Source organism: Pseudophryne corroboree, chromosome 6 (assembly GCF_028390025.1).
Source record: "Pseudophryne corroboree isolate aPseCor3 chromosome 6, aPseCor3.hap2, whole genome shotgun sequence".
Classification (NCBI taxonomy): Eukaryota; Metazoa; Chordata; class Amphibia; order Anura; family Myobatrachidae; genus Pseudophryne; species Pseudophryne corroboree.
Genome location: NC_086449.1, coordinates 661740681 through 661753340, shown reverse-complemented (window position 1 = coordinate 661753340; position 12660 = coordinate 661740681). Strand labels below are relative to the sequence as shown.

Below are 12660 nucleotides of genomic sequence, written 5' to 3'. Positions count from 1 at the left end.
TACTGTACATACATGTTTTGTTGCACTATGTACAAAAGGGCAATCATCATTTGTCTGAAAACAGTTTTCTTTCTGTCATTATATAATCAGTTTTCAGTATCATATCATTGTGTATGGTTTTACAAAAGCTGCTGAAATAATGCAGACTTGTGATCACTGATCTTGATGATGCTTTCAGTGTCTTGTTGCATGTGCGTCTAGGTCGATAATAATGCTCTGCTGGCTGAATCTTCCCATAGCCAATTGATCTAATGCAGCTACTCAACGCTTTCTATACAGGTGATGTCATCCTTTTAGCTCCCTTCTCCTCCCACTCTCCCCTCCCCAGCAGATATTTCATCTTGCTGTGTTCATCCAATCGATCAGGCTTATCCTTAGGGAACTGCTAGCACAGAAAGAGATAGTAGTAGACTGTAGACTTCAGCTTTCTCTTTCATTGATGTTCTGAAAAGAGTATTTTTAAAAGCACCGAGCACTTATTTTATAATTTAAAATAGAATCATCTGGAAGTCAGCTCTTTTTTTAAAAAAAATATATATATAATAATCCACTGCATATATTTTTATTTTTATTATTGCAGCATCATTTTAAGAATCCACACCCAAAGGAGAGACAGATAAAGGGAAGAAACAGACACTTCATGTTGGAAGAACAGAACAAGATATCTGGTCAGAATTCACATCAGAAAGTGCAACATTGCATTTCTCCTACAGAAACATGTAAAGAGGAAACCTGAAACATAATGAAGATTGGATGTTTGCAATCAGGGAATTAAAGTCATTGTATGCACCGTACAACTGCGGCAGTATTACACATGTGCTGCTAAAGAGTGTGCATCTAAACATTTCCTATTTGAAAAGCCCAGTCCAGAGGAGTTACAGATTGGAATTAATTCTGCAAAATTTCATTCAGCATCCTCGTAGCATTTGTGACTACGGATAGGAGACCACATTCCCTGTCTAGGAAATGGCATTCCTCGTCAGATGCTATAGTAATTGTCTCCAACCATGGGTATCAAAAGTAAGATTCCTTTGTTTCATTATTTTAATGTCTCTGGATAGCATTGTACTTTGATAATCCATCTCTACCAGATTTGCATAAATATTGTTATACATTAGATACATTGTGCTGCTAGGTATTTTTCAATGTTATTTAGTTTTTAACTTTATTACGCTTGTCCAATATAACACTCCATCTAAGGTGTTAACAGCTAGAAGTGTTCTTTATGCAACATGATTAGGTATGTTTTTTTAATGCGTACACAACTTTAAAATCGTCTTAGCCTGCCAGCAGTTGTATTGTTATTGTATGCCGAAGATGGATATTGTAATACCTATGAAGATCATGAGTTATGACCTGTATTTCATCTCAATCATTAGTGCATTATCCCCTTCTATTAATATAATATCGATGACAGATTATGCAGATTACAGAAATTAGTGTAATAAATGTAATAAACAGTTTTTTTTAAGAGACAAAACGATTTGTTTCTATTGACAGCTATAAAAATAAGTCAAAAAGTGGACTGCAACATTGTCTCTTCAGGCCTTGTGTACATCAGTGTTTTGACGTGTTTACCATCCATTCTCAAAGCCTAAATGCATGTTTCAATAGCCCTAAAAATGATGTAAGCACGTGGACTGGAACAAAGACACCTCTTCACAAGCATTGACTTCACTGCGCACTGGCTCACACACATTTTGTCTATACCTGTAGCAAGTGTTAATGCTTATTATAATAGAATGGAGTTCTATGGAAACTATTAGCTAAGTACACTAAGCTGCAGGGCAGCTAAAAGACATGGAATGAATGAATGAATGAATGAATGAATGAATGAATGAATGAATGAATGAATGAATGAATGAATGAATGCACCTGGGAAATGTGTATCTATAAAATATTAAATAAACATATCTCTAACTTTACCTAAAGCAAGTGCCAAACAAAATGATAAGAATATATGATGTGTGTGCCGGAATTCATAAGCAAACAACAATAATTATTAATTAAGTATGAATACTCTTTAGCATATAAAGAGCTAAATAGCAAATACAGGAGGACTAATATAAATACTGAGAAATAATTGATCAATGTGGCAGATTGCAGTTTAGGTCAGATGTTCATCCAGAATACAATCCCAATAGGAACTGGTCAGATGTTCATACCAGAATACAATCCCAATAGGAACTGGTCAGATGTTCATAGCAGTATACAATCCCATTGGGAACTGGTCAGATGTTCATACCAGAATACAATCCCAATAGGAACTGGTCAGATGTTCATACCAGAATACAATCCCAATAGGAACTGGTCAGATGTTCATCCAGAATACAATCCCAATAGGAACTGGTCAGATGTTCATACCAGAATACAATCCCAATAGGAACTGGTCAGATGTTCATACCAGAATACAATCCCATTGGGAACTGGTCAGATGTTCATACCAGAATACAATCCCAATAGGAACTGGTCAGATGTTCATACCAGAATACAATCCCAATAGGAACTGGTCAGATGTTCATAGCAGTATACAATCCCAATAGGAACTTGTCAGATGTTCATCCAGAATACAATCCCAATAGGAACTGGTCAGATGTTCATACCAGAATACAATCCCAATAGGAACTGGTCAGATGTTCATAGCAGTATACAATCCCATTAGGAACTGGTCAGATGTTCATAGCAGTATACAATCCCATTGGGAACTGGTCAGATGTTCATAGCAGTATACAATCCCATTAGGAACTGGTCAGATGTTCATACCAGTATACAACCCCATTAGGAACTATAAAGTCCCAAAATAGCAATGGTGAAAAGATACGTAGTGAGTAAAGTTCAATCTAACCACAAACCTGACCACAGGCTATAATGGGAGTTTATGCCCTTTTTTATATCGGTCTTTGTTCCGATATCAATGATATTTATTAACCTTTTTTCTTTTTGTGGAAAATCTTTTGAAAACATTTTCAGATGTTTCTCATTAGTATCACTTAATTGTATGAAAGGGTGTGCGCAGCAAGTATCAGAAGGGGACACACACACTATACAACGTCACATACTATGGTGGCCACAGTAATTGTACAGATGTGGACACTGGAGTGTAAACTCTGCCTCCCCAGAAAATAGATACAGCCTCAACCTCATCATTTATTTAACACAAAAATAAGAGTAACCTAAGTTGTCTTTAAGGACAATAGCAGAAACGTTTATTTCATTTAAAGGGGTGGCACAGACAGTCTAGGAGGGACATTTTTCTGGGACATTTACACTTTGACATAGTATCTACCTTCCGGCGACGGTATATTGTCCTGGGGAGTACTATTGGTGGACTATTGAAGGGCGCCAATATAAAACAAAGGAGCTTTGTAGTGCATATCAAGTGTTCTTCATAAATGACCTTCACCTAATGTTTTTTGGCGAGTTGGAGCCTAAAAAAAATGTTTGCTCCAATACACCATGCATGCATGAGAAAACTGTAGATGTGAAGTGGGAATAGTTGTAAAGTGTCAGCATCTGTAAAATTGGTTCAGCAGTTAAGTTTTTCTTTGTAGATGTCAACTACGTAGAAATTCTCTAGACGTATGCAGTGACTGTTCTTTGTTAAACTGGGTAAACAGTATATATAGCAGATGGATGTTTCAGATTGTTAAGAGAAAGTGATATGTATTATACAGTACGTACATATTTCACTGTCGTTATTTATATACCATAGTATGAATTAGTGGAAAAAGAGTTCTGTCACGTTTAACCTTTCCAACAATATACTTAGCTGTGCCTGGTTAGGTTTGTTACTGACACATTTGTTAAACTGACAAAACTTTGATTGATTCACCATGTTACATTATGGACTGGTTTCCATTATAAGAATAGAACATTCCACATTATCACATGCGCTTATTCATTGGTTTGCTGCAGTACAGAGTTTTTTTTGAGCATTTGTGCAGGTCACACGTTAGATTTTCTGTTGCCATCATTCAGTGTACAGTACACATAGTGGGGGCAGTCAGCTTGTGGACCAAAACCAATTTTCAGTTGAATGCAGGCAGTCACTTCACTATAAATAAAATAAGTAATAAACAACATGCAGGAAAAGGGCCACTAAGACTTTATGTGAGCTCAGACGTGGGGGAGAGATGTGACCACGGGGGGCACTGCTGTGCCACTTACCTAGAGTGGGCACCATGTGGGCCACTGCATTACAGGGGTCATGGTTACACTTCTCCGATACTCTGTGCTACTACAGAGGCCTGGGCAATCCATACCTGCCTGCACCCCCTCTTTGTGCCCCTTTTCAGGAGGAACTGGTCATAGTGAAATAGTTAACTGCATTCATTTCTTCCACCTAATGACTGTCCATACTACATGTAGACAACAGGGACTTTAAAAGAGTAATAGTGCCCATACACTAGACGATATTATGAGTCATTTGGCCATTTCCAATGTATCGAAAGACAAAACGTTCATAATAAAGCAGATTGTTCGGGGGCTATGAATGATAACGCAGCTCGTTGGTCGGATGTCCTGCTGCAGGGAAGATCTGAAGCTGTCGTTAACGACAGCATGCTCCTGGATGTGGCCCCTCCTAGATCTTTTGCAAGATCTTTAAGATATATCTTCTGTGTATTGCACTATATCATGTGTCCGGGACTGCCGGGAGTTCAAGGGAAATCGTTCACGAGATAGCATCGTTTACAAGTCATCTAGTGTATGAGCATCATAAGTTCACTTCTCGACTTTTTCTATTGCCATAATAGACCCAAAGAGTTTAGTAGGTAGATGCAAACAACTGTCAAATTCTTCCTATAGGTTGGATTCACTCTCTAAACAGTTATTAGAAGAAAAAAAAATTACACCAATACTCACACTATCATCATCATCATCATCATCATCATCAAAGTTTATTTATAATGTGCACAATAGAGTAATACAGATAGTAAACAAAGGGAAACAGGACAGACTAAAGAGTGCATGGATGAATTTAGTGGCCAGTTACAAGGCATTTAGACATCCGAGTAATGACATACATAAAAATTTCAATTAAGCAGAATGAAAATAAACTGAGGCAATTTTTAATCAAATCTCATTGCAGAAACAATAAAGCATAATACATGACAGGGCGCACAATAAGAACACAGAGTGGACAGACACAAGACAAGGGAAGTAGTAGATGACCCTGCCTGTGAGAGCTTACAATGAAAGAGGAGTAGGAGACATTAGGGGGAGGTGTCATGGTAGACGTAGCAGTCCATGTGCGAGGTAAAAGCCAAGCCAATAGCAGAGACCTGGTTCCTGTAGGCATCTAGATAGTATGGTAAACCAAGATGGTAGAGGAGCCTATAGGGTGTAAGGGTTAAGGTGGTATTTAGGTCTGGATGGTACAGGGACTTTGCTATTACTCAGTCGGGCTGAGTGTTCGTGTAGGATCCAAGAATGTAAATGGGCCTAATAAGGACCAAGGTTGTGTGATGAAGCAAAGTAGGGGCCAAGGTGTTGTGGCTGACTGCCATGCCAGTTGCAGGTTGTGCCTCTCCGGAGGGTCATGGCAGTCGAAGACCCTGTTATATAAGAAGACCCTATCCAGCTCGAAGAGCTTACCCAGCAATGTTTGGATTGAGAGCAATTGGGATATGCAGAAACAAACTCACCTCATAGTTGCTTGCAGTCTGTTTACAATGTAGGCCTATAAAGGGGATGCAGTCAGTTTACCTCCAATCAAAATCCCGACAGTCGAAATCCCGACAGCAATTGACCGACAGTCAAAACCCCGACAAGGTCAAAATCCTGACATGGACAAAATACCGACATTTAAAATCCCGACAAGGTCAAAATACCGACATGTAAAATGCCGACAGGTCAAAATGCCGACATGGGGTTTTCATTAGGTTTTCATTGAAACCGACTTGTTCATACTTTACCATCCCAGTGGACCTGGAGGGGAAATATAATAGTGTGCCGAGCACAGCGAGGCACCGTGCCCGAAGCACGGCGAGGCACCGTGCCCGAAGCATGGCGAGCGCAGCGAGCCATGCGAGGGGATGCGGTACACTTATATGGTGTCCATGTCGATCTATGTCGACATACACACAAAAAACAATGAAAACCGCATGTCAGTATTTTGACCTGTCGGCATTTTACATGTCGGTATTTTGACCTTGTCGGTATTTTAAATGTCGGTATTTTGTCCATGTTGGTATTTTGACCTTGTCAGGATTTCGACCGTCGGTCAATTGCTGTCGGGATTTCGACCGTCAGGATTTTGATTGGAGGTTTTTCATACCAATCCCCTATAAAGCCTGGCTGTGATACATCCCTATCACAAGAAATGTTTAGGTTATCTCCCAATTGCTGATTAACTCATTGGTGGAACAAAAAAATGGCATCAACAGGGCTGGATTAAGTGTCCCATGAGCCTGGGGCTGAAAATGTTCAAGGGCCTTGTAATGGGTAGATTTCAGGTGAGCAATGGAGACTGATTGCATCAAATTAAGAAAGCTTTTATTAGCACAATGGCTTCTTACACAGGAATACCAACACTAGCCGAGGAACATAACGTACAGCTTACATAAACAGCATTCACGGGGGCACAGCAAACTGGCAAGTGAGCACCTGTAGTATCCAGCACCCTAGAGGATTGCTACAGGTGCACGCCCTCCTGTCTCTCCCCTCCAGCGGTGCAGCGTCATCCTCTCTTTAAACTGTTGCTCGGTTTTTCCTATATATTATATGCCACATGAACAGGATATCATGTAAACAGCATGGGTGAAGTGCATGTTACTCTATGTCTGACTTTACATCTTTTGCAAGTATGCGGATGGCAAAGGTACGGTATTGCCACTCAGCTTGTATCCACAAGTAGTGCAACCTAAACATTAAAAGCAACCTGACTTGCTACTTAAAAAATGTGAGTGAGTAGGATTTAAATTAGTGATATCAAGTTTCATAACCAAATCACCTAAATTCTTGACACATTGGAAATTAGGTAACAAAACAGATGTTTTTCAATAGGGGAAGGTCACTATCACTGTTCACAATAGGCCACAAATTCCGAGTATTTTGTACTAATTTTGAACTTTTAGAATCAAATTGATTAACCCATACTACAGTATTGATAACAGCATTCTTAGTACGAGGTTTAAAAAAAGCATCACAAGGCTGATTAATGCTTTAGCTCTTGCTATTTCTGGTTCCTTGCGCTTATAGCCTGTGTTTAAGAATTTATTGAACATGACATCAAGCTGTTGTGTAGTGTCAACAATAGAATGGCAGATACAACATACAGGGGCGTTTTAGGAGTGGAGGGGGCCCGTGTAGGTGGACCCCTCCACTCTTCGGTGCGGTAGGCTCCGGCACTGTGCTGGGGTATACTGCGCATGCGCAGGTCTCCGGAAACATGGCGCCCGCCATGGTCTGGAGACAAATGTTCTACTGCGCATGCGTAGCTGCATTTTTTTTTTTTGCCATGGCTGATGCAGCTGCAGCGCCTATCGCGGGACTCCAGAAAGGTATTAAAACAATATGGGTGCAATGTGTATGGTGTGGGCCCCCCTGGACCCAGGGGCTCTTGTGCACCGCACACATTGCACCAATGATAGAAACGCCTATGACAACATATTCTGATAAACTGAGAGCATGCCAGAACTCTTTGTAGAAGCAGGATGATGTCTATTATATACAAGCATAGTGTTCCTGTCTGTAGGTTTAACAAATAAAGAGACTTCAAGTTTACCATTCGTGAGAGTAATACAAATATCCAAAAAATTAACTGTGATAGGATGTACATTAAACGTTAATTTAGAATGACTATGTGGCATTATAACGATCCATCAAATCTATAAACAGCTTTTCCCCACCATTGCAGATGATAAATAAATCACCTGTATATCTTCTATAGTAGACATGCTGGACTGTGTTGGGATCTGAAAAAAAACACAATCATTTTTCAACATGATGCATAAAGGCGTTAGTGTAAGAAGGGGTCACAGGGTCCCCGTCACACCGCCTGCTAGTTGTAAAGAGAACTGTTTGTCAAAATAAAAATACACTCATACTGTATATGTAGGCCACTAGTTCTCTCATATTCACAGACATTAAATCATTTTCTTTATTAATATGATGTGATTGCTATCTAGCACCGCAAAATATTTATTCTTCAATGTTTAGACGTTCTTTGTCAACATGAATTGCCGTAATAAAGTAGAAGAACAAGTAGTGTTAAGGTGGGTACACACTAGGCACTGTGCTCGATTGGCGACGTTGCCTAGTGTTTCCTATTGTCGCCTAGTGTTTCCCCTCCCGGGCTGGAGGTGGGCATACACACTGTGCGATATATCACTAATGATATTGCATAGTGACATCACGCCGCGGGCGGCCGGAGCATGCAGTTTTAGACAATGAGTCCAAATTGAGCTGCATGCACGGCCGAGACTGAGGGTTATTAATGACCTGCGGGGTTGTGCATGACTCATCAGTGGCTGCATACACACTGGGTGATAAAGTAAACAACATCGCTCAGGAAGGGTCAAAATAAGCAAAGTCGTTTACTTTATCGCTAAGTGTGTACCCACCTGTAGACTGTACAAGCAGAGAAGTGTGTGTACAGGTGGTCTGGTTGCTTACAGTGAACAACACAAGGGCATTTTAAGAGAGGAGGAGGCTTGTGTGCATCCTCTGTCTGGGCCCCCGGCAGCGATGCGTAGAGTTTGGGCACTAAGAGCTCAGACTGTAATGCACATATCATGGAATGTGACAGCAGATAAGAACCACTTGGCCCATCTAGTCTGCTTCTGTTTTACCCTATTTTTACCTCAAACGTTATTAAAATCTTATTTCTTTGTAAGGATATCCTTATGATTATCCCATGCATGTTTTAATTGCTCTACTGTCTTAGCCTCTACCACCTCTGATGGGAGGCTATTCCACTTGTCCACTACCCTTTCTGTGAAGTCATTTTTCCTCAAATTTCCCCTGAACCTACCTCCCTCCAGTTTCACTGCATGTCCTTGTGTTCTAATACTTCTCTTCATTTGAAGAATGTTTCACTACTGAACTTTGTTAAAACCCTTGATATATTTAAAAGTTTTTATCACATCCCCCCTTTCCCTACTTTGTCCCAAACTATACATATTGAGATGTTTTAGTCTTTCCGGATAAGTTTTAGCTGTCCTTCTTTGGTCAGTCTCTAATGTATTAATATCCTGAAGGTATGGTCTCCAGAATTTAACACAATATTCTAGATGAGGCCGTACCAATGACCTATACAGTGGCATTATTACTTCTTTCTTTCTTTCTTTCTTTCTTTCTTTCTTTCTTTCTTTCTTTCTTTCTTTCTTTCTTTCTTTCTTTCTTTCTTTCTTTCTTTCTTTCTTTCTTTCTCTGATTCCTCTTCCTATGCAACCAAGCATCTGACTAGCCTTTCTCATTGCTTTGTAACATTGCTTACCTGCCTTTCAGTCACCTGAAATAGTGACTCTTAGATACCTTCTTTCCTTGGTAGTTTCCAGCATAGTGTCATTAATACCTAAAGCCTTTGGATATTTGGGACCCAAGTTCATGATTTTTAATTTTTTGGCATTAAACTGTAATTGCTACGCTCTTGACCATTCTTTTAGTCTACCTAGATCATCAATCGTTTGTTTTACCCCTTCCGGTGTGTCTACCCTGTTGCATACCTTTGTGTCATCTGCAAAAAAGCATTCTTTCCCTAAAATACTATTTACAATGTCACCAATAAAGATATTAAAAAGCACTGGTCCAAATGCAGATCCCAGGGGTACTCCACTGGTAACATTTTAAGCCTGTGAATGCACTCCATTTACTACAACTCTCTGTTTTCTATCTGGTGGTATGCTCCCTGCAAGAAATTAAAAATGTCCCTGTGTCTAGTGGAACTAGCAACAGACACATTCCCAATTTACATCAGGAATTTTAAAATCTCCCATGATTATTTCCTCTCCGCTTATAACCGCAGGAAACTTTAATCTTTCTGATGTAAACTGGGAGGTGCACAGCAATTTTTCTGTCGATTTCTCTATTGCACCTGTACAAAACACAGGAAAAATTGCTATCATGACATTTTCTCAGTGATTTCTGCTCTGTTGCTGCCACCGATGGGGTCTTCGGAGAGTTTTAAAAAATTGGGTGCAGCATGTGTAATGTAGGCTCACTGGACTCAGGGACCGGTGTGCACTGCACACACTGCACCCATTATATAGTTTTTTGTATATCCATGACATATATTATGTTAGCCCACATGATTTTTCTTTAATACTTTTTCTATGGGCCCACCATTCCTAGCCTATGGTTTTAATTAGTGATGAGCGGGTTCGGTTCCTCGGGATCCGAACCCCCCCGAACTTCACCCATTTTACACGGTTCCGAGGCAGCCTTGCTCGGTTAACCGGAGCGCGCCCGAACGTCATCATCCCGCTGTCGGATTCTCGCAAGATTCGTATTCTTTATAAGGAGCCGCGCTTCGCCGCCATTTTCACTCGTGCTTTGGAGATGATGGCGAGAAGACGTGGCTGCGTTCTCTCAGTTTCTGTGTTCAGTGTGCTGCAAATATCTGTGCTCAGTGTGCTGCAAATATCTGTGCTCAGTGTGATGAAAATATCTACGTTCTCTGCCTGAAAAACGCTCCATATCTGTGCTGCATTGTAGTATATAGTAGAAGGACAGTGCAGAATATTGCTGTGACCACCAGTATATATATAGCAGTACGGTACAGTAGTCCACTGCTCTACCTCTGTGTCGTCAAGTATACTATGCATCCATACCTGTGCTGCATTTTAGTTGTGCACAGTATATAGTAGGAGGACAGTGCAGAATTTTGCTGACCACCAGTATATATATTGCAGTACGGTACAGTAGTCCACTGTTCTACCTCTGTGTCGTCAAGTATACTATGCATCCATACCTGTGCTGCATTTTAGTTGTGCGCAGTATATAGTAGGAGGACAGTGCAGAATTTTGCTGACCACCAGTATATATATAGCAGTACGTTACAGTAGTTCACTGCTCTACCTCTGTGTCGTCAAGTATACTATGCATCCATACCTGTGCTGCATTTTAGTTGTGCACAGTATATGGTAGGAGGACAGTGCAGAATTTTGCTGACCACCAGTATATATATATATAGCAGTATGGTACAGTAGTCCACTGCTCTACCTCTGTGTCGTCAAGTATACTATGCATCCATACCTGTGCTGCATTTTAGTTGTGCGCAGTATATAGTAGGAGGACAGTGCTAAATTTTTCTGACCACCAGTATATATAGCAGTACGGTACAGTAGTCCACTGCTCTACCTCTGTGTCGTCAAGTATACTATGCATCCATACCTGTGCTGCATTTTAGTTGTGCGCAGTATATAGTAGGAGGACAGTGCAGAATTTTGCTGACCACCAGTATATATATAGCAGTACGTTACAGTAGTTCACTGCTCTACCTCTGTGTCGTCAAGTATACTATGCATCCATACCTGTGCTGCATTTTAGTTGTGCGCAGTATATAGTAGGAGGACAGTGCAGAATTTTGCTGACCACCAGTATATATATAGCAGTACGGTACAGTAGTCCACTGCTCTACCTCTGTGTCGTCAAGTATACTATGCATCCATACCTGTGCTGCATTTTAGTTGTGCGCAGTATATAGTAGGAGGACAGTGCAGAATTTTGCTGACCACCAGTATATATATAGCAGTACGGTACAGTAGTCCACTGCTCTACCTCTGTGTCGTCAAGTATACTATGCATCCATACCTGTGCTGCATTTTAGTTGTGCGCAGTATATAGTAGGAGGACAGTGCAGAATTTTGCTGACCACCAGCATAAATACAGCAGTACGTTACAGTAGTCCACTGCTCTACCTCTGTGTCGTCAAGTATACTACAAAAGTTCAGTAAAATGACCCAAAAATCAAAATTAAAAGCGTCTGATGAGAAGCGTAAACTTGCCAATATGCCATTTACGACACGGAGTGGCAAGGTACGGCTGAGGCCCTGGCCTATGTTCATGGCTAGTGGTTCAGATTCACATGAGGATGGAAGCACTCATCCTCTCGCTAGAAAACTGCAGTTCCATTCCTAGATGGGCCAGGTGTTTGTGTCAGCCACTTGGGTCGCTTAGCTTAGCAATCCAGCGACCTTGGTTTACCGCTTTTTTTCTGTGCATCATGTGCTGTTTGGGGACTATTTTTTTAAATCTGCTATCCTGTCTGACACTGCAGTGCCACTCCTAGATGGGCCAGGTGTTTGCGTCGGCCACTTGGGTCGCTTAGCTTAGTCACACAGCTACCTCATTGCACCTCTGTTTTTTCTTTGCATCATGTGCTGTTTGGGGACTATTTTTTAAATCTGAGATCCTGTCTGACACTGCAGTGCCACTCCTAGATGGGCCAGGTGTTTGTGTCGGCCACTTGGGTCGCTTAGCTTAGTCACACAGCTACCTCATTGCACCTCTTTTTTTCTTTGCATCATGTGCTGTTTGGGGACTATTTTTTAAATCTGCCATCCTGTCTGACACTGCAGTGCCACTCCTAGATGGGCCAGGTGTTTGTGTCGGCCACTTGGGTCGCTTAGCTTAGCCATCCAGCGACCTTGGTGCACCTCTTTTTTTCTTTGCATCATGTGCTGTTTGGGGACTATTTTTTAAATCTGCCATCCTGTC

At 40.9% G+C, this 12660-nt stretch overlaps 1 protein-coding gene across 1 annotated transcript in view; it reads left to right on the top strand.

Annotated features, from left to right (window-relative positions):
• The first annotated feature begins 358 nt into the window (after window positions 1-358).
• The window catches only part of LOC134934643 (rap guanine nucleotide exchange factor 6-like), a 349143-nt gene continuing 336841 nt past the window's right edge, over window positions 359-12660 (top strand). The window contains exon 1 of the mRNA XM_063930028.1: window positions 359-1020. Within this exon, the coding sequence (XP_063786098.1) occupies window positions 967-1020 (54 nt within the window). The 5' untranslated portion in view covers window positions 359-966. The remainder of the gene's footprint in view (window positions 1021-12660) is intronic.